At 31.5% G+C, this 22,786-nt stretch overlaps 1 protein-coding gene across 1 annotated transcript; it reads left to right on the top strand.

The window, feature by feature from the left end:
• Positions 1 to 8,153: 8,153 nt before the first annotated feature.
• Positions 8,154 to 21,318, top strand: LOC125064804 (heparan sulfate glucosamine 3-O-sulfotransferase 1). The gene is made up of 8 exons (XM_047672037.1): positions 8,154 to 8,181; positions 9,346 to 9,593; positions 11,214 to 11,382; positions 18,440 to 18,583; positions 18,832 to 19,047; positions 19,543 to 19,760; positions 20,456 to 20,613; positions 21,024 to 21,318. Exons 2-8 carry the CDS (start codon positions 9,493 to 9,495, stop codon positions 21,227 to 21,229), a joined length of 1,212 nt encoding a protein of 403 aa, XP_047527993.1. The 5' UTR covers positions 8,154 to 8,181; positions 9,346 to 9,492; the 3' UTR covers positions 21,230 to 21,318.
• The last annotated feature ends 1,468 nt before the right edge of the window (positions 21,319 to 22,786 follow it).

Raw genomic sequence — 22,786 nt, 5'->3', positions numbered from 1 at the left:
GCCCAACAGATGTACCGAATAACGAAATTGTTGGTAATTGAAATAATTAATGATTATAGAAAATCACTAAATAAGTTTGGAGTAAAATAAACGATAATATATCGTTCCGCTGATAAAATAAACATATATTTCTTATTTTTATAATATTATTATAAAAGAGAGATAGAGAGATGACATATGGGGTAACATAGCATAAGAGAGTGGCGTCCCATTTGCCTTTCAACATACGAATCGGTATTACTCCATAGCAAGCAAGCAATTAATTATTATTAAGTTTAGTTTTACCCAATAACGTTATACATAGTTAAACTCCCTATACGTGTATATTCATGCATTAAATAATTATAATCTAAGATCGACCTTCTAACGGAGCTGGGGTATAGTAATCAAGTACACGTCGTTGGTTGTAGGTCTCACATCATATAAATACACTAGTGCATTCGCCTTGACCTAACCTTCGCCTATGGACAGACGGCCTCGATATTAAAAACTACAAGAATATATAGGGCTAAGCGTAGTGAAAGGTTTAAAGTATTACTTAAATTTGTTAATAAAAATGAGTTTATGTGAAATTTTCTCACGTGGAATAAACATTAATACAACTACAAAATCAAAATATTATTTATTCAAGCAGTTCGTAAAAGCTTTTGAATCGTCATATTACAATGTTAAAGTCAATATAAAGCAACAATCGGTTCGGAAAGCAGATTCTACCGAGGAGAACCGGCAAGAAATTAATTAGTTACTCTTTTCCACTATTTTTTACTTTTATTTTTACTATGATCTTTTATTGAGTAATACTATATACATTAAATATTTTTTTGACATGAGCTTTAATTTTTTTCATAGGCCAAGTTAAAAGTTAAAATACATTCATATTTGTATATAGCTTACAAAAAATTCTATATATGATAGCACTATCCTCATCGTAACTGACTGATTATTGTCTTTGGATAGTTTGAATTAAATTGAAAGTAAATTAATGTATTCTCATCATATATCGTATATTTATCTCACTAGGAGTAGAGTATTTAAAATTGCAATTGTAATGGGGACGCGTCTCTGCTTGAATCTTCAATTTTATCTAATAGATTCGTTCAAAATTTCGTATCAGCTATAAGAACATGAAATTTTTAAAGATTAAAAATGCACAGCAATTTATTTTTATTACAATTCGCAAGCATTAAGTGCTAATTTTATTTTGTTCTCTATTTTAAAGGCAATACTTTTTTCTCTAAGTGAAGAGACGTAGCTTTTCCTAATTTTGTATATAAGAAAAAATAATCGTTCAATACATCGCAACTGTGTCACCGGTTGGTGACTAAGTTGGGAACTAAGAAATATGATATCTCTTATGCCTTTAATAAACTCGCTCATTCTGCTTTCACGTCGGAATACAACACTACGTATTGTTGTTTAAGAGGTTGAATAAGTGGTGAGTGTGAACCTAACTACATGGGACTAAACTCTACCATTAGGCACAAAGTCCAACCACCCAGAAAGTAACTGGAAATAAAGTATAATTTGATAGCATTACAATTATTTTAATAAATGACAATGGAATACAGATACACTTTCTTATTTTTAGCGAAGTAATTGGACTGATTAAAGCTCGTTAATTACCAGGAAAACATGAATGTAATGTTCAATTTGGAGAAAATACCCATTAAAGATCTTAGATACTTATAGAGAAGGATTTTCTTACCAAAATGAAGATACTATTGTAAGAGAAATGATCGAATATCTCATATTATTGGCTTATTTTCATTGAAATATTATTAGTATAAAACATTTTGAGTCCTGCTCAAAAGTATTATCGGCTTAGTATTTAGTTTATATTCGGAATCGCTATTACCCTTACGTAGGTTTAAATTAAAGGTAGATTTGTAGTTTTTAAAACAAAAGTAATAAAATTAAACTACAATATATGTTATATAACAAATAAATTACATTGTAAATTAAAACAATGTTTAATATAAATACAGCAAAAAATTTATAAAGAATTACCGGACGTATTCTCTTCAAGGGATAAGCGTTCATATTTAATTCTCTTTTGATATAATTTTATATGAATTAAATTTGTGGTACGAATAATATATATAATAATACATAGAGTCGTATAATTAATTTCTTTCAAAATGTACCACGTGATGAAGTTGTACATTTAATAGTATCTTTTAAAAAAGAACCCTAATAGGTATTATTTATGGAAAATTGGCGGGATCGTAAATATTGTACACAGATAAGGGAAACATCTCTGCCCATTGTCTGATTCAGATCTATTGTTAACTGGTAACAAAGGCTGAATTAATCTGTGATTAATATCTTTGCAATGTTGTAGCTGATAATTTATTATCAATATCAGAGTTTAGAGCATTTGTTCAGCGAACGTTAAAGATAATGCATAAAATGATAAGCATATTATTGTACATAATTATTATTTTTATAAAAAAAAAATCGAAATGAAGATGTTTAGATGGGCGGGACGTATGGACACATCAAAGCACTAGACGGAGAACATGTTGTCCAGATCGCATTGAATCTACTTAAACAAAAAGAAGTAGAGATCGACTACCATCAACCTGTGGGTCAAATATAAAAGATACCTAAAGAAAGCGTAATTACCAAAATCGATAAACAAAGACAAATAACACCCCCACAAATAACGGGACCACGGGACGGAAAGAGAAGAATATTATTATTATTAAAACATTTACTCGGTTTACATGTTTACTTTTAATAAATTAATTATTAAATGTTAAACTTAAATTAATTTAGTTTTGTTTGTTGGGTTTGTTGTTTCGTTTGATTTACGAATCGAATAAAGAGCTAGAGAAAAGGGAAATCGAAAAAAGGGTCAAACTAAGTAACCATCGCCCATAGATATGGACACTGTAACCTGAAGATTAAGCTAAGATAAAGCTATCCCTTATACTATTAATGCCCCATCTACCGCGTAATCTAAGGTGATATATTTCCTGTAACTACACTGGTCTAATACACCTTTCAAATAAGGACATAGCTATACGAAGTATTCATGTTTTGCGGTAAAATAACTAATGAGTGTGTGGTACAAGAACGGAGTTCTACCACAAGTAATTCTAGTTACGTGGACAGGTCGTGTAGGCATTTGTAGAGTCTGTTAAGTATTCGATTAAAACTTGTGTTAAAGCTGGTATTGCAATAAATATTTCTATTTAAATAAATAAAATATTGGACAACATCACATACATTACTCTGATCCCAATGTAAGTAGCTAAAGCACTTGTGTTATGGGAAATCAGAATGAAATTTGTAACGAAGGTACCACAAACACCCAGACTCAAGACAACATAGAAAACTAATGATAATTAATTTTTCTACATTGACTCGGCCGGGAATCGAACCCGAGACTTCCGAGTGGAACATGAAAGCCGGTGTACACACCACTCGACTCGAGGTCGACATCTTCATCATCATTAACTATTATATATTTATATCAATAGAATTGTTTTTAAATAAAATACCGAATTAAATATTTCTAGATTTATCATCGTGGGTTTCTTACAATTAATTATCTTTATATCTAAGCATCGTATCTTCCTTTTATCTATCTGTATCAATTATTTATTTCTTAAAAATCTTACTCATACAATTTATCCATCTCCTTTTTCTTTCGGTTTTCGTTATGTTTTGTAACCAACTATCCGTTCCATCATTATTGCACTCAGTATTGTCAGACATGTAAAAAAACTTCCTCATTTACGCCCTAAATATTTTTATTGGGCTTTTTTATAATATGTAGGTGAACGATCTGGGCCACCTAATGGTTAGTTGTCGGCCTCTATATCTTGGTGCTGTATAAAATATTAATCATTCCTTGCATCACCAATGCGCTAACAATCTTGAGAGCTATGATGTTATTTCCCTTGTGCCTGTAGTTACACTGGCTCACTCACCCTACTAATACTAGATATTGCTGTTGCGGTAGAAAAGCCCCATCAAAAAGTAAGTTAAAACTGAGCTAGCTAAGCACCTATAGATCTTAACTTAAAAATATTCGAGGAATGTATTTTTTTGGACTCCTTAAAAATGGGGCCGTCAGGCCTGGGCCCGTTATAGTCAAGATGGTAAACCATTATTATTATAGGTTTTCTCTCAGCGTTTTGATCACTTGGAATCGTTTCAAAATTCCTTTTACGGAATAATTTCACATGAAAAAACTAGATTAACTGGATAATATTGTCTAGCGGATAAACTATTAAAGTAAGAGCTCTCGACAAACTATCTTAAATGGAGAGCCGTGTCAAAACTTTATTATGAAAATAAAAAAAGAACTTGTCATTTATATGAAGTTTTTAATAAACAATATTAATAATAATACCTATCTTCTTAAAAAGGAAGATTATAATATTGAGTTGTTTGTTTGCAAATCAAGTAATTTTTAGTACTTTAAATATGTTGCTTTTGAATCTACTCGTAACAAAGTAATTATGTAAACTAATCTAGTTATTATATTTTGACCCAGTTCTAACTTACGTATCGATTTAAAACTTTGCAAATAGGTTTATTTGAATGATAATATATAATAATTAGATAGTACCCCACATGTATATTTTCATAATTGATTAAATAAGATTTTGATCGAATATGTAACAGATTAAGACCCCTTTAGAAAATATTACTATAAAATTTTTATTTGAACCTTACAAATTAAATTATATTTTTTTTACCAAAAGTATTTTTTTAACTATAAATTATATTTTCGTATAGTTATGGTATAGTTATGGCATCAGTGACCACGTTAAAACCAAAAATAGGGAGAAAAAATGCAAACAAATAAGCCTAATAACATTGATATTATTATATAACATATAATACCACTGACCGAGTCTTCATCAAATTTCCGCGTAGCATTAACTGTGGTAGTTAATGCTACGCAAGTGGCTTTCGCGACGTAGACGCTCACATAGAAATAAATTTTTGAAGTCCTTTCTTAGTGCGCAGTAGCATGTAACCCCTTTTTAGGTATTATATTTCTGTATTATCTTCAAGTCAGATTTAATAGCTGTTAATTATTATTAGTCATAGGCGGCTTTACATTTAATATATCCTTGTAAAATAACGATTAAAAAATATATTTTGTTGATGAGATTTTTATAAAAAAAAATATTTTTATAAAAAGATCTATCTATAAATCATGGATTATAATTAAAGTAAAAAACGTACTACGTATGAGAAATACATCGATTCAATCGCGAAGCCGCGCCCCGCTACGCTAAAGTATCGGATTGCATTAGCAAGAGTGACGGACGCGCTTAAAAGCTGTCAAAGTGTCCGCGAGATAACTAATGTAAGAATCAAGACAAGAAAAAATATAAAAATAACATTATATTTAACATGGAGGGGTGCCTTAGTGAGAGAACAGATTTATTTATGTAATAGATAAAATAGAGCCGAGATAGCCCAGTGGTTAGAACGCGTGCATCTTAACCGATGATTTCGGGTTCAAACCCAGGCAGGCACCACTGAATTTTCATGTGCTTAATTTGTGTTTATAATTCATCTCGTGCTCGGCGGTGAAGGAAAACATCGTGAGGAAACCTGCATGTGTCTAATTTCAACGAAATTCTGCCACATGTGTATTCCGCCAACCCGCATTGGAGCAGCGTGGTGGAATATGCTCCAAACCTTCTACTCAAAGGAAGAGGAGGCCTTTAGCCCAGCAGCGGGAAAATTTACAGGCTGTTAATAAAATCTAAGATATCTCCTGTATTTATTTTATTATTAACTGATAAAAAATGCATCAAACAACGACTTGAATTCATGTATGGATTTAACCCGGCGATCTCCTCTTGATATATTTAGTCTATATTACATCTACTGGGCTATACTGGCCTTGTCTGCTTTGTTCAATGCTAATGAAATGAACTATAAATGGTTATAAACCTTTCGTGTAGAAACTCGAAATAGGTTCGATTGTTTAAACATCTATTTACTTCGGTTTTACGATCGATTATACGATTGCCATTTGGGTATTTATATGTTAAATCTATTAAAACCTTTTATATCAATTCATCATGCAAAGAGTATACGTCACAAGCCTTTGTGGGTCTCTATCTGTCTAATGTGATTTTTAGAACGAAGTTCTTTTATGTGGCTTACAGTAGAACGAACTGGCGGAAATGTTTTTGTAAATGGTTACGTCGCGTCCAGGCGACTTTACCCTCTCTTTCTCTTCCTCGCCGTCTCTTTCTTTTATATACGGTTTTATTTCAACTTATTTTTTGTTATTGTTTTTATTTCCGCCGGTCTTTTGTTACAATTTTATTTCCTTGTGTCTATTATTTAAAACATAATATACAGCGAAAGCAACTTCGTTCCAAACAGTTTTATTTTTCCTTAGTCGTGTAGTGTGTACACCGGTTTTCATGGGTATGACACTCCCATGTCCCGGGTTCTATTCCCGGCCGAGTCGACGTAGAAAAAAATTTCATTAGTTTTATATGTTTTGTTTTTGTATATGTCTTGGGTCTGGGTGTATGTGGTACCGTCGTTACTTATGATTTCCATAACACGAGTGCTTTAGCTACTTACATTGGGATCACAGTAATGTATGTGATGTTGTCCAATATTTATTACTTATTTATTTATTTTCTTATTTTAAATTTGCTATAATATTATAAGTTATTGAAGTAAAAATATACATCACAGAAAATTATACGAATCCGAGGTGTGATTGAATGTAGTAACCGTGAGTTTTAATACCATAAACTATTACCACACCATAAACAAAATATCGCTACCATCACTGCTTTTTTATGTAATAGGTAGGTGGACCGGCAAATGGTCCACCTGATGTTAAGAGATCACCACCGCCCATAGACATTGGCGCTGTTAGAAATATTTAACCATCCCTTACTTCGCCAATGCGCCACCAACAACCACCACCTTGAGAACTAAGATGTTATGTCTCTTGTGCCTGTTGTTACACTGGCTCACTCACCCTTCAAACCGAAACACAACAATACCAAGTAGCTTGGCGGCAGAATATCTGATGAGTGGGTGCTACCTACTACAGACGAGTTTGCACAAAGTCCTACCACCAAGTAATTGCTTCTGATATTGATGTAAAATTTAGTTCCAATTTTAAATTCCAAATAGTCATGTAAAACTATTTTAAGGATTTAATGCTTAAGATGTGACGTCACACATTCGTTACCATGGAAACTACGAAGTCATAAAATTGTTGAATGAATTGTATAAATTAAACTTTTACATGCGACCGTCTGCAATAACAGCAGCGATGTAACATAAAAATGGCAAAATGAAGACATAATTGTTATATATGTAATTCGCTCGCTTTTAATGGTATTTATGATAGTTAACATTTTATGTCTAGTTACATAAACAGACTAATGAAATTTCCGCATTCGTGTGTTTTTATTTTAGTAAACATGTACATGTTAGGGACAAATATGTAGATACGAGTTGTCGGCTAAGGCTTTGCTCATTTTAGGGGCCAGTCGACGGATGTTAATAGAGATTTAACTTTACTACTTAAAAAAAAACATCAAATTTATTTCAGTGGTTAGTAGTGAACAAGTGAATTATTATTTATTTTATTTTAATTAATTACAAAACCAAAAATGTATTGACCTGGTACTAGATTTCAAACTCAAGCCACACAACGCTATTGGTAACTAAGTACGTACACAAACTTTTAAAAGCAAACTAGAACTCGAATGATAATCCACCTAGACTTTACGAGCTACAATTGTTTGTGACTACAAACGGAATAGAAGGCAACGTACTGCGTTGAACGATGTAGAGTACCTCGATACCGATTGCTGTATGTACGAGTATGCTGTGTGCTTCCAACTTCGCTTTGCTTTCACGAAAAATATTATTATTTAGTTTTAGTAGTAAAACTATATATGTAGGCAAATATCAGTCGGTTTTTATGCATTTTTTTGTAATGTCTATCTATGTATATCTTTCTTTATCCTGTGAATTTATTACTCATATCTGATAGTAAGGTCTGCCTTCCTAGTATTTTGCTTTCAATCTATATTTTAGATTTTTTTTTTGACCACATCTATCCATTTCTAAAGCGAATCTATGTCTCGGAAATTAATGAATTTGTGTAATTAAAAATAATTTCTATTGTTACAGGGTTATGGTGCGGTTCTCTGTAACATGGTATGTAAAATATATATACATATATCTATTGACATATTTATATTTATAAAGCAATTACAGTGTCGTGTTTTAAAAAATATATTAATTTCAGTAGATACTTAAAAAAACACTCCGAGTAAATCCCATTTTAAAATCATTTATAAATGCTGAATTTACGCAATTAATCAGCATCGAATTAGCGACATTCATCGCTAGGTAATTCGTTGCCATTGCGATGAATTTGACCACTGAGTAGACGTTGACAAAATGATATACAGCGACAAAATATATCATAGATTAATATAGAACGTTTTCCCAGAAAAAGAAAATATAAAAAGTAATTTCATATTTACAGTCCACATAAACGAACCCACGAGCTTTATGCTACGTTTAATTAAACCAAACTCATTAAGAAAATATTTATTGGAAAGCGTTCTACAAAGAACGGTTTCAATAAAATACTAAGCTCTTTTGTTTTGTGTACATATTTGTCTAGCTTTGCAATAAAACTAAAAGTTTAAAAGCATAGAGTATTAAAATAAATATTTTGAAATTGAAATTCTAAAAACAATATTCTTGTTTATTGGAAAATATACTGGTATCCTTTAAAAACATTGGGGTAGTAATTCTCATTCTATCATAGAAATGTTTTTAATATTAACTCAAATTAAAGAAATTCTAGCCGATTACGCAGGCTTTTATTTATTAATGGAAGTCGGCTAGGGAATTGGTCCAATTGATTATAAATGATCACCTTCATCCTTAGCATGAGTTGTGTGTGTGACAAAAATACATATAAAAACTAATCTATGTGTACTTCTGTTAATTACGTTCTGAAGCTAAGAAGCGTTTATCGAATGTAAATCCAATTAACCAGTTTCGTACTTATACGTTACGTACGTTTGATTTGTCCAAAGATTTTATGAGTTGACATTGTAAAACATTTTCAAGAAGTTGGGATTGCGCCAATTTTTTTAAGCATTAATAATAGCCCTTTTAAGCTCTCGTTTTGAATTTTAATTAACTATTTTTGAGAACAGCTTCTATGTATGTATGTTATTAAGAAAATTCATTTTATTTTTTAAATGAAATTTTAGGTTATGTTTGTGATATATTTATTATATTTTTATTAATGTATGTATTGCATGTATGTATATATTGAAAAACTCCAGAGGTTTGTTTCAGAATCAAAATATAAAAAACAAAAAAATGACGAAGAACAAGTAACAAACTTAACATTCGTAAACGGAATTATAGCGTGAAAAAGATTATTTTACACAAGTACAATGTAGAAAATTGAAGGATTACAAGGGCACGTTAAATGGAAGACACATGGAGTCGCGTGCGCAGATGAGTCAGTCTCTGCCGACTAAACATCACCGACCTGAGGCAAACTACAGGAGCTGTTCGCAGTCCTTGCCACTTGACATTCTGTAAGTAAATTTATATACATATCGTATATTATATGCTTTTTTGTTGACAGTATGGAAAAATCTTTAATTTATAAAATAGTTAAAAAACTATTATGTCAAATTCGTAATTTTAATTAGTTTTGTGTTAGTTAATAGAAATAATTATATTATATTAATTTATTTTAAATTAAAATACCTTGTACTGTTTATTATTATAAAAAGCAAAAAAGAAAGAAACAAAAATTCCAATTTTGAAGTTTGTTACAAGCTGGGACTAATTATAGTAAAAGGTTAGCATGTACGTTTTGCGGTTGGTTTTTTATTCGTGTGTTTCCGACCAGCAGTTATCGGGAACCGTTGCGTTGGAAGCTTTTGTATATCTGTCAACCCGCTTAGTAGCGCGTAGACATGAAACGTTCTCTTGAAAATGACATTTTCAGGAATATATACGGGTTTCAATTTACATATATGTACGTGATTCGTATTTTATTACACGTATATAAATGATTAAATACGAAATGAACTATGATTAATCATTAAATAAATTTATTAACATAAGAATTGATAACATTATGTGCTTAAATACTGTTACTGTATAAATCTTGACCGTGTGGAATGGTGGCAAGAATGTTAGCAGCATTTCCCCGTTGAATCGCAATTCCGATCCTCTGGGCTAAAAACGAACCAGCCCTCCTATCACCAGTGGAGGCAATAAGGCAAGGTGTTATACTTTTGATGAAGCTTTTTGCACCATTATTCCAAGGGCCAAGTGTTTCGACAGCAAATGGGACAAAAAAGTAATTTGACATAAGACACGAATATTTAGATCTTTTTTTAATTAGTTCTTTACAAGTACTTTGAAATAGTCAACTTTACTAGCCAATTAAATATGAATAGTAGTTTGAAAGGTACAAGTAAAACATTTAGCGTTTAGCAATATTTTATTATTTTCTAATAATTACAGTACATATACCAACTAGATTATTGAAAACCTTTTTAGTCAAATAAAAATACGACAATCTGTTTTGTGACGATACAATTTTACCAAATTACAATAAGCTAGCTATTTAATATGTATATGTTAATAAAATTAAAATGTAAAAATAATGAACGATATAACATAGAAATTTAATAACCTAAGGCAAATGCTAAATAATTTGTCAGAGTCACAATTGGACTCGTAATGTTTTGGAACATTAGCGGCCTGTAAATATTCCACAAACATTATGTTCCAGAGATATTATGTTAGTTAAATACAATAAAATAAAATATATCCTATCTCAAAGTATTAGCTCTACATATTATATCATCTTTATAATATTATTTATTTATTAATGTTTTTTTAAGGAATGATTTGGATTTATGAATTTTATTATAGAATCAAATACCTTTCCCCGAGAAGGATTTATTGACTTTGCGGAGACGCAAACTTGGCGTTATAGGCTTATCCTTAAATCTCGTTTTCATACAATGATTATCACAGATTCTATTAATGTTACTGTGAATATACATAACTTTGTTGTAATTTTTTTGTGATGAATATGAAAGGTGATTTTAATATTTCAACCATTTAAAGTCGTTATTGTACAGGCATGAGAAGCGAAATCTCGGAAAAATAATAATGATTATTTATTTTCTTAGATGGTTGCCGCGGTCGTCATTTCGGCCGGCGGAGGGCGAGCTGGCAGACTGCGTGCTCGTGGTCGGAGTGTCGCGGCCCAAGCTCGCCGCGGCCCTCCTCTCCGTCACGCTTCTATCACTGTTTCTAACTTTTCACGTGCTCTACGACAGCGCTCTTTACAGCATTCAAGTAAGTAGTTGCATCATTAATTACCAGGTTAAGTACGTGGTGCCCTAGTGTAACGTTAACAATACAAATCTGAGCTGCGTTTTTGTACCATACTTTCTCTTTTTTGCTCTTTTTTGTTTCGAAATTCGTAGCCGTATTCATACAAAATGAAACTAGATTTCAATAGTATCCACCTTTTTGTGTCTGCGTGAAATTTTGCCACTAAAACCTTTCAATTACGTTTTTGGTAAATATTTCTGAAAAATTAATGGTGATGATTTTTTTCATCTTGTGTTTGAATGTTTGTACTTGGATATATAATTTTGTGAAACTAAATACTTAATTTAATTTTCAATTGTCTTTTGTCATTGATTTTAAAATGCATGAAAATGTATAGAACATTTTCGTGCATTTCTTTTATTCCTGTTAATAATAATATGGCTTGATTTAATTTACCTTGAGCCGTGATGGACCAGTGGTTAGAGCTCGTGCATCTTATCTTAACAAGCAGCAAGCAAAACTGAATTTTTATGTGCTTGATTTGTGTTTATAATTCATCTCGTGCTCAGCGTTGTAGGAAAACATCGCGAAGAAATCTGCATGTGTCTATTTTCAACAAAATACTGCCATATGTGTATCCACCAATCCGCATTGGAGCAGCGAGATGGAATAAGCTCCAATCCTTCTTCTCAAAGGAGAAGAGGCCTTAGTACAGCAGTGGGACATTTACAGGCTGTTACTTAATTTTAATACATCTAAAAATATAATCATTTATCTTGTTCTGATAAAAAAATGAATACAGTGAATCTGAGACCAAGCCAACCAAGGTGATATTACTGCTCAAAATGCAACTGCGAATTGTATTGTTGCCTGTAAATACACAAACGTATGTTCTAAATCCACATGAACAATTCCGCAATTAGAGCGTAAAATGGATACATTTACAACGTTTGAAACGTCGCACTACAAACAGGTTAAGATATAATATATCTTTTAGCTTTAACGATCGCCTTAGTTCCGAATATCTCATATTATTATTTTTATTATATACGACTGGAATAGTAAGCACGTAACGAAGCAATAAATCACGATTAATATTTTTCTATACTTTTAATTCGATTCTAAATCAATATATATGTATTAATAGCGTAATCTTATTGTCCCAGTGATTATGGGACGATAGCTGCACATAAAAACTCGGTTTTGGTCTCATTTTGAAGAAATCCAGCCGTAGATGTGCAGAATATCAAAGAGAATTGTTAATTGCAATTTACTAAATCGTTACGATTTAACAAAGAATTAATTTTAGAGAGCGGAAAAAAGTTACTGGCCAGTAGAGAGCGGTACGACGGCTGTTTAAGAAAAATAAAATAAAAACGTAAACAAAAGTAAAGTAAATTGTTTTTCACAACCTCCAATTCTAACTGAACTAATGTATACTATTAGATATTAAAAATTTTATTCAAAAGAGGTTTCATCATTTTGGCGCTAAATGTGTGACTTGCAGCGTACAATGAAATAAAATCAAAACAAATCCTGTCATACGTTTCGAAATTACAAAAAACTTTTGATTAAACGCGAAGTTTCGCGGTAGACCCACTAGTATTCTTTGTTTAAGTAGAACCTTTCAATCGCCATGTTACAAAATTAAGGCCAAATAAAGTTATAATATTACAACCAAACTTAAGCGTAAAATAAATGAAAACAGCTTTTTTTTTCAAATGACAATCAATACTGACAAAAATGTAGCAACAAAGAGCTGACAAGCGCTATTTGATAAATTAATTTCCCAAAACCAATATTTTGTATGGAAAAATGCAAGTGCAATTTGTTTGAGTAGTGAAAAATCTGCAAATAAAACCCGGCTCAAATAAATAATTTGGTAAAGGCAATGTACCTATAACTGTTCTATATATAACTTCACTTTGTTAGGTAATTTCTCCTACCCCTAGTTTCTTCAGCTAGAAGATTCTTTTAAAAATAAAGGAATAAAAGTTAAAAAAAAAGATCTATTTCGTATACCATAAAAACAAAATTATTCTTTAACTCATTAACAAAAGAAATGGCGAATTTCACTATTGACTTTTATTCGCATTTAAATCATTTGATCAATTTTTGAAAAAATCTTTCTTAATGCTCATTTATGTTCAATAAGGAATACGTGAGAAAAAATGTCCCCGTTAGATCCATCGGTTTAATACTAATCAAAATAAAAATTATTTAAAATATATATACATATGTATTTAGATGAATAAAAAATTTAAAAAGCACAAACAGCAAAATAATGAAACGACGAAAGCGACATAGTAACAGTTTAATTAAAAGAAACGATCGTCGCTCACATAAATGTCACTTTAAGTTATATTTGCCAGACGTCGGGAGTGTAAAACAGAAATGTTTGTTTTTAGTTTTAGAACTAATCTACTGAAGTGACAGTACACTTACAGTCCGTGCTTATCCAGTAGAGGTATTCTGTAAGAATAAACTCGAAATTCATTGCACCCATATGCGACATTGATTATTATGGTCGTTATAAAATGTATATGATACACGTATCAAAATGGTGTATCACCGTAAATTAGTATTAAAATTTCACGAGTGATATACGAAGTGAATTACAGAATTGAACTTCTGATAATTAAATTAAATATCTATATTACTTATCTTCTTTATTAACGCTCTTAGACGATCTTACATTCGATCTTTCGGCTATCGAAAGAAGACATAGAAGGCATTGTTTATCGATTCACCCGCTAAACAGGTAAAGCCGTTCATTATTTGTCTAATATGTAATATTACACTTCAAGTCGCATATTAAATAAAAATATATTTTTTTTACATTTGTCGAATACTCGATATTACTGAATTTTGATGCGATTCATTTATAAATTTATTATTATTCATGAAATGACACATTCGACTTCACCAACCTGCATAGGAGTTGTTTGGTGGTTATAAGTTCCAAATCTTCTACTCACATGGAGAGGAGGCCTGCGTCCAGCTTTGAGATATTCTCTTTAAAGATCGTCATCATATTATATACCAGTAAACAGCAATACTTGTTATCGTTGTATTTAAAGGATGAGCCAGTGCTACTACAGGATTCCCAAGATTAATGGTATATTAGTGGTGTAAAGAATAAGGTGACAGCGGTCAGCAGTGGTAACCATGACGTCACAACCCAAACGCTGACCTACATAAAATAATGTTAATAATATAAATGTTTTAAATTATTCATATTTATAAATTTTAATATGAAATGTGGTCTATTTGGAATACCTAACTATAATTTTTCTTTTCTAAACAATAAAGTAAATTCTAAGAAACATATAAATAAAATCTCTTAGAAAAACTATCCTTTCTTAGATTTAAAGAAGCGTTGTATTTTTTTTAATGAATAATTTCATGTAAATGTTTAAGGTATAAAGGTTTGAGCGACAAACGTACTAAAAAAAATCTTGTACTATAATTTTATAGAGCATCGATTGTCCTTATGTAAGGAATAATTTAATTTTAATATTATTCACTTCACGAGTGTTAAAAAATAAAAGATTTCGAAGATTTATCTTATCTTATTGAGATTCAGTGTTGGTTAAGGATACTTATAAATCTTGTACTCCTGATAACGTCCAGAGTGGCAGTCCTCAGTGTTGAAAGGAACTTAATGAACCTGTAAGATCTTCAGATAAATTTTAAATAAATTGACGATGCAATTTTAGAGACGGAAATAAACAAGCTTTTAAGCACGAAGCTCATGCTTCATTAGTTTCATTATCAAAGTGACTTTAAATTTATATTAACTAAAACGTCTGTTGCGATATTTATATACTGCTACATAACTGTCTGGTAATAAATAGTAAAGCAGTATCTTAAAATAAACGATTAAAAAAGTTTTATTGTCCTTTGTTTTAAAAAAAAAAAAACATTTTATTTTAATTCTAAAGTAAATTATCTTGTATAACAGCCTGTATCTTTAACATCGGTTCGATGTTACGATCATGATGACTACGTGATGGGCGTGTCAGACCAAGCCCTACTGTGAACTATCGTGGTCTCTATTTTCTGAAGGCGTAATGTTTCCACCTGCTTTAAGATACCATCAAATAGATAGCAGTATATACGTTTAAACCATTTTAATCTTTAATGAAACGGTTTACGATTTCAATTGGAATATTGCATACATACATGGGCTACCTTACCCTGAATTTATGACACCGTTGTTGAATTACCTCGAAGTTACAGACACTTTACGATATATAGCGGTAGTACTATGATAACGTCTACATGGACATATTACAAATAACCTCGTTTTGCGAAGTCTTATATAGATCAATAAGGCTTATCCTAACATATTATTATTTCGGTTTGCTTTGTAATATTATTTAATTCTCTTTGTAAAAAAAATAATAAAGCGTTATAAATATTAGTAATATTTAATACTTTAACAATGAAAATAAATTGATAAATCTGCTTCGACCGTAATACTTTAAGTTCATAAATTAATAAAGTATTCATTCATTTATATCCTTAGTTGAACTATTTTTTTCTTGTTAAAAAATTAACTTGGTTAAATTGATTGCTTTATGCAACCTTGACTGTATAGGCATCACCCACTTATCAAATTTTACCACCAAATAGCAATACTTGTTGCTGTTGAGTTCCAGGTAAAAGGGTGAGCAAGGCAAAAACGACATAACACCCTAGTTTCCAAGGTTTGTATCACATAGGGAATGATTAACATTTCTTATGGCGCCAATGTCTATTGGCGGAGGTGACCTCTTACGATCAGGTAGCCCATTCGCCCGTCCACCTGCTAACAATATAAATATGTACATGTGTATACAATACATGTCTACCTCGGTACGTCTTTTATTGGGTCCAATTCCGTAGTTGTACCCTTTAATACTAGTATTTGTTTAGTTAATATTCGTTTGAACAATGAAAATAATGATAACTTTGTTATCTGTACTGTTTCTAACCTGATCTCCACTCAGTAACTAGGTACTTGTTTTAAGTCAAACTCAGTATCTTGATTGACGGATTTTATCGCAATGAACAATAGTCATATAAACAATAGAAAAATCAGCGAAATTAACCCAAGAGGATATTAACCGCCACAATTATAATACACATCTGTACTTCATATTGCTGTAATTTGCTATTAAATTTGAGTAAATCAGAATAATTACAAGCTCAAGAATCCTCTTATTATATCCCTTACTTTGTTGGCGACTGTGTAAATGACTGAAGGTCAATGGCCGCCGTTAAGGTCACCTCTTCTTGGGAAGGTTTGGAGGTTATTCGATCACGTGGATCCTACGTGACTTGTTACGTATATATGTGGCAATTGTTTTCGACATTTGAAGCTTCTTCATTAGGGTTACCTTCACCATTGCCAACCATGAACAAAAAAGTACATACAAATTCAGTTTTGAATCCGTAATCTTTGGCTAATATTTGCGTATTCTGTAAAATGGGTTGCCTTGGCTCGGCGTACATATTTTATCAGATGGTCCATCCGCTTAATTGTAATTATAGATATAAATATATATACTTATAAAATCGCTTGCCTTGACTGAGTCTAAAAATCTGAGGAATATGAATTTATTTTATAACAAGCGTGCTATAAGAGAGGATTTTCGGAAATTTCGACTTAAAACGGGGAGCGAGGGGTGACTTTGTATGAATTTTACCCGTACGATGTCAGGGCGGGCAGCTGGTACAAAAATGTAATCGCCTTAGACATAATCAATATATCCTAAGAAGGGAACTTATATTTGTAAATAAATGCTTAAAAAATAAACCTAACATTCAAATGAGAGAGAAGGTAAACTAAATCTTAGTTCATCATATTTTCGACGATCACAGATTGAGAGACACTCAGTTAAATTGTATGTTAAATGATGAATCGCATTGGAACGACTACAAAGGCTATGCACTAATGGAAACTGATTCACTGATTTGTGTCTACAATGAAGAACAAACCGGTTAGATAAGATACACAACTATAGCTCTTATTGCATTAGGAACAAGGTCCTTCAGGAATTGCAAAGAAAATACAAATCAATTGTATTTTGTGCGGAATGGAAGTTCTTGGTTGAATATTATTACCGATTCGCTATAAACTAAGCTTTATATCTGGAAAGTGTTGGAGATATATCTATATTTAATGAGCGATATAATTGTGTTTAACTAACATGACTTTATAAATGTTGAAAAAGAGTAACTACGAAGTTTCTTGCCGGTACTTCTCGGTAGAATCTGCATTCCGCACCGGTGGTAGCTTCACTTAATATAGTTTGTTAAATGACGATTCAAAAGTGCTTGTAAAAGCCGTCTTGAATAAAGTATATTTTGATTCTGATTTATGAATAAGAAGATATCTATTTAGAGGATGAGATATAGATATCTATTTATAGATACGAAGGTTTCTGAAATTAATAATCTATAAATGTCCCACTGTCGGACAAAGTCCTATTGCGGTTGATATAGATGTAGTAAGTTTTTATCCAACATATACAGGTTAACTCGCCATGTTTTCATTGACTAATTTATTAAATTGACAGGTATTCAATTTTTTAAGGAAATTTTGCGAATTTTGAGTAACTTGAGAAATATTTTTCGTGAAATATAGACAACGACCAAATCTTATATCGTCACCAATCTTAAATCGACTATAGAAAATTATTTCAATGTATTTTTTTAAATCGTGATTTCGAGCTTATGTTTGCACGAGTCAACGAGTTATCGAAATCTCTAAATGATATTCTTTTTGTAGGTTTATCCGAGAATTTTAAGATTATAATTCGTCGTCCTTTATTATTGTAAACACTCGAAACGACTTAAATAGACAACCTTTCCTTTTGATACGATAAAGATGTTGATTTTAGTTTTAGCTGGTTTTAAGAAGAGCAATATAGATTATTGAATTTAAAATATAAATTCCACAGTATAATGTAAAGTAAATAACCATGTTACATTATTAAAAATAAAATAGTGTTTCAAATGCTTTTCTATCCCAAAATGAAATGTTTCCTACATTTTGAAGGTAGCGAGATCAAGTGGTGTATTTCCACAGGCGGCGAGCATGGCGTCAGCTGCCAGCGAAGGCCGTAAGATATTACAAAGTCAAGAGAGCAGTCGTACAATAAGCCACCCTATGGCTCTAAGAAAAAGGTTAAAACCGCCACGCGCGCCGCGGCCTGCCCGCCGACTCCCGCAGGTATAAACGTCTTGACACATATATTTCTGCACTGACATCTGGCAATTGCCGCCAATATAGGCTACATAAGTGCTACTTGTACTCCAACACCACAATTAGAGAGAATAACAACAAATAATAGACTTTTAGGAATAAAAATATCTCCCATTGATCTTCTCAGATATAAATATTTTCCCAAAGAAAAAGCTCTGCTCACAACAATGAATATTATATTATAATAATCTATAATTATTATATTTTTCCTGCAGGCACTTATCATTGGAGTTCGTAAATGCGGGACCCGTGCTCTCTTAGAAATGCTGTATCTACATCCTATGGTACAAAAGGCGTCAGGAGAAGTGCATTTCTTCGACCGTGATGAAAATTACGCCCTCGGCTTAGAATGGTATCGAAGCAAAATGCCTCTTTCATTTAAAGGGCAAATAACTATAGAAAAAAGTCCAAGCTACTTCGTTACCCCCGAGGTAAGGAATAAATAGCGTGTCGTGGTTTGTTTACTGAGTAAATATTACATGGCATTTCTTGGCAAGGCTTATAACGAAAACAATCGTACCAATTCGTACACTGTAGCTAATTGGGATAAAGAAATGTTACGCATGCTATAAACATACTTTATCATTATGAATAATTCATATTTACCTTAAAAAATCTTGTAACTTAACTAAAAATATTTTTATAAGAAGAACATACAGTTTTTACCGACTCAATTACGTAAATGTAATAATTAATTAAACTAATTATACCGTCGAAAATATTTTCAGAACATGCTAAAAGTTCTGCGAAATTTATTCGCTCGTTTAGCATAATAGTGAAAATATTAAAATTGAATTTTGATCTGAATATATTTACGTAAGTCTTTTGTGATATGTAAATATTCTTTATGGTTCATGTTGATAACATTTTCCTTATTATTTTGTAAGTGTTTTATGAAAAAGGAATTCATGGAAAATATTTTTTAGGTACCAGAAAGGGTGCGTGCGATGAATTCATCGGTGCGTCTGTTACTCATAGTGCGGGAACCAGTGACACGAGCCATATCTGACTATACTCAGCTACGCAGTCGAGCCACACCCTCGGCACCGACGGTATCCCTCGTGGGCCATCCACTACCTGATGCTGCGAAACCATTTGAACATCTCGCGTTGGCACCTGATGGTTCTATAAATATCGCCTATAGGTGAGAATCTTATTTTAACCTAATGTCTAGACAATTTTAAAATGCAGAAACTATTCTTAGACTCTAACGCTAGTACTATTCTTGTTTAGTTTTTTCTGATTAACGGCAAGATTGCCGGACCGTGGATATAATTTTTCCTTACATAATACGTTTATGAGACTAGTTAATTTTTTCCTTTTTACACTTAAAATATAAAAAAGTTAATGTATGAATCTCTATGGTATTTACTACGGAATTACAATTAATATATACATAGAAAAAAGGATTTCCAAGTAGTCAATGCAGGAAATCTATCTGGAGGACGTATCGTGAACAATTGGTTGAGTTCTCTAGAATTATATATTTATATTTTATTATTTCAATTGAATTACATTATATTCATCGTTCTTACGAGACTTTACGTCGTTATGTCGATACGGAAATTACCCTAGCAATTACAGGCTCATAGCCTAAAACAACTATAGTATAACTATAATATAACTCATAAAACTCATACAACTAAAATTTCGACTTTGCCTTACTTTACTTAAATGTAATACCAATGAGTAGCAAATCTACTTGACTGTATTTTGTAAAATATATTTTTTTTTTTGATAAATAATTGTTTAAATCCCATTTTTATATAGAATATTGAATAGTTTATCTCATACTTAGATATCTGGGCCTTTTTCCTTATGATATTATTTTCTTCATAGGCCAATAGCTATATCCTTATACCACGCGTATCTTCATCGATGGCTCGAAGTATTCCCCCGGGAACAGATTTTGGTCGTGAACGGTGATCAGCTGATTGAAGATCCGGTGCCACAGCTGCGTCGCATCGAAAGATTTCTTGGATTGGAGCACAAAATAGGTGATTATGACATTTTATCTTAAGATTAATAATAGTCTAACACAATTTTTTAAATACGTCGTTTCTACATATTTATTTTTACATAAGATTTACATACATAGATTTATTTTATAAATATTGTTTTAAGGAATAGGTATCTATTTTTTTATTAAATTACATATATACGTATTTTGTGTTAATGAATATGCCTAAGAAGTACGAAATACATAGTAAAATAATTTAATAAATTATGAACAATCAAATATTTTGTGAAATTTGTAATGAAAAAACATTTCGAGCGGGTAGAGAAGTCAGTTACCTCGGTGAGAACTCTTGACATCCTTACAACAAAAGTTTTTCGACCGACCTCAAGACTCGAGATTTCTGTCTTACTTTTGCAATTTTTATCCTGGAGTATTGTTTAACAACAGGAAGAAAAAACTTCTACTTCAACGAAACTAAAGGATTCTACTGCTTGCGTAACGACACCACGGACAAGTGCCTCCGGGAGACAAAAGGCCGCAAGCACCCTCGGGTGGACCCCGCAGTCGTCACTAAGTTACGGAAATTCTTTGTCCAGCACAATCAACGATTTTACGATTTAATCGGGGAAGACCTCGGTTGGCCTGAGGACTAAACTATAAAATCCGATTAGTCGATCAACTAATCTACCAAAGATGAAACATTACATATCGTTGTGATGAACATATCAATGTAATACATACATATCAAATCAAAATTAACATATCACTAGTAAATAAGATTTTTTAAAAATGTTTATGTATACATTTTAGCGTATCATATAATAAGGTATTTAAGAGATTTATTAATTATTTATTTACATAAAGACGAGTGATTATAATTATTAAATTAGGCAAATAATTTTAATAATTAAATTCGAAAAGAAATAATTAAAATGTTAGCTATATATATTTTCATAATTGTGTTAATTAATTGAAGTTTTATTAGTAAATTCTGTTTTTGAAATTTTACGGGCAGTGTGTAAGAAAGGGAACAAAATGTTAATAAATAAAATTGAATGATTAATTTCATTTCGAGCCGATTGTGTTGGTTTTCTTAGTATTTTATACAAACTTATAATAGAAGTAATCTACAGGCATCCAACGTGTACTGATTTGATAAACCGACCCACTGAAACCCTGACAAATATATTTTTTATATATAACTAAGTATTGTGTGCTATCCTTATACAAAGTTGATTAGATATACAGATATGAATTTTAATATTTGTGATCGTTTCGTTTTTTAGAATCGATTGATTTTAATAATAATAAGATATTATAACGTAAGTTTAATCTCTAAGTATAGATAAATGAATGAGTGTTGTAAATTATTCGCTTTCTCTTTTTAGATGTTGTAATTTGGTCGTGCAATGTGTCTTAATGTTTTAAGTTTTTTAGTAAAGGCCGACAGATAATATAAAAATCTTTGTCATGCTGCGGAATTATAACAACGTTTATTATTACAGGCAACACTGCGCTGTCAAGATATGTCATATTACTTTAGTTTGGGTAGTTAATTTTGTTTAAGATTTATAATTTAAAAAATGCCAAAGACATTTAAAGTACAGAAAAACTTTAAATTTTATACTTAACATATTAATTTTATACAAATTATACCGTATCTCACGCGTATGTAAGCAACCCCGACTGCCATGACTGTATTTTGTGTTGCCATGTAAAATATACTTTATTGCGGTGAAATGACAAAGTCAATTTTATTATAGTTGTCGTCGGCCTTTTTATGTAATTTTTTAAATTTTAGAAGAAATATTTCATATTGTCCAAATTCGAGAGTGGTCATTTAAAGACATAGATGTAAAGTTGTTGAATTATCTCCTTAGAACGAGCAATTAGACTCCTATAAAATGAAATCTGTGTGTGTCTATGTGTCTATACTATTTCCCTTTTATCTTATTCAGATTCTTTCATATGTGTGGTTCACGCTGTAGCATATTTTAATATAACACGCTGATTTTTATTAAACATTTTGAAATTGAAAATTCGACGCGGGTTTTAGAAGTATTTCTATTTAAGTGTAACGTCCAAGACTGAAGAGTTAGTTGAATAAGTCTAAGTGATACCTATTTAGCATAAAATGTCCATGGGTAAGACGTGAGACGAGGATGTCACAACCTAACCGCATCACCACCGTAACAACAAATCGTGTACAG

This window comes from Vanessa atalanta, chromosome 6, assembly GCF_905147765.1.
Source record: "Vanessa atalanta chromosome 6, ilVanAtal1.2, whole genome shotgun sequence".
Taxonomy (NCBI): domain Eukaryota; kingdom Metazoa; phylum Arthropoda; class Insecta; order Lepidoptera; family Nymphalidae; genus Vanessa; species Vanessa atalanta.
Note: the sequence above shows the minus strand (reverse complement) of the source record. Positions and strands in the feature narration are given on the sequence as shown.

Excerpts from the sequence above, each read along its gene's own strand:
- LOC125064804 (XM_047672037.1), top strand. The coding sequence starts at position 9,493 with ATGGAGTCGCGTGCGCAGATGAGTCAGTCTCTGCCGACTAAACATCAC. Across the intron at positions 18,584-18,831 it reads CTGCCCGCCGACTCCCGCAG|GCACTTATCATTGGAGTTCG; the intron begins GTATAAACGTCT and ends TTTTTCCTGCAG. Across the intron at positions 19,048-19,542 it reads GCTACTTCGTTACCCCCGAG|GTACCAGAAAGGGTGCGTGC; the intron begins GTAAGGAATAAA and ends AATATTTTTTAG.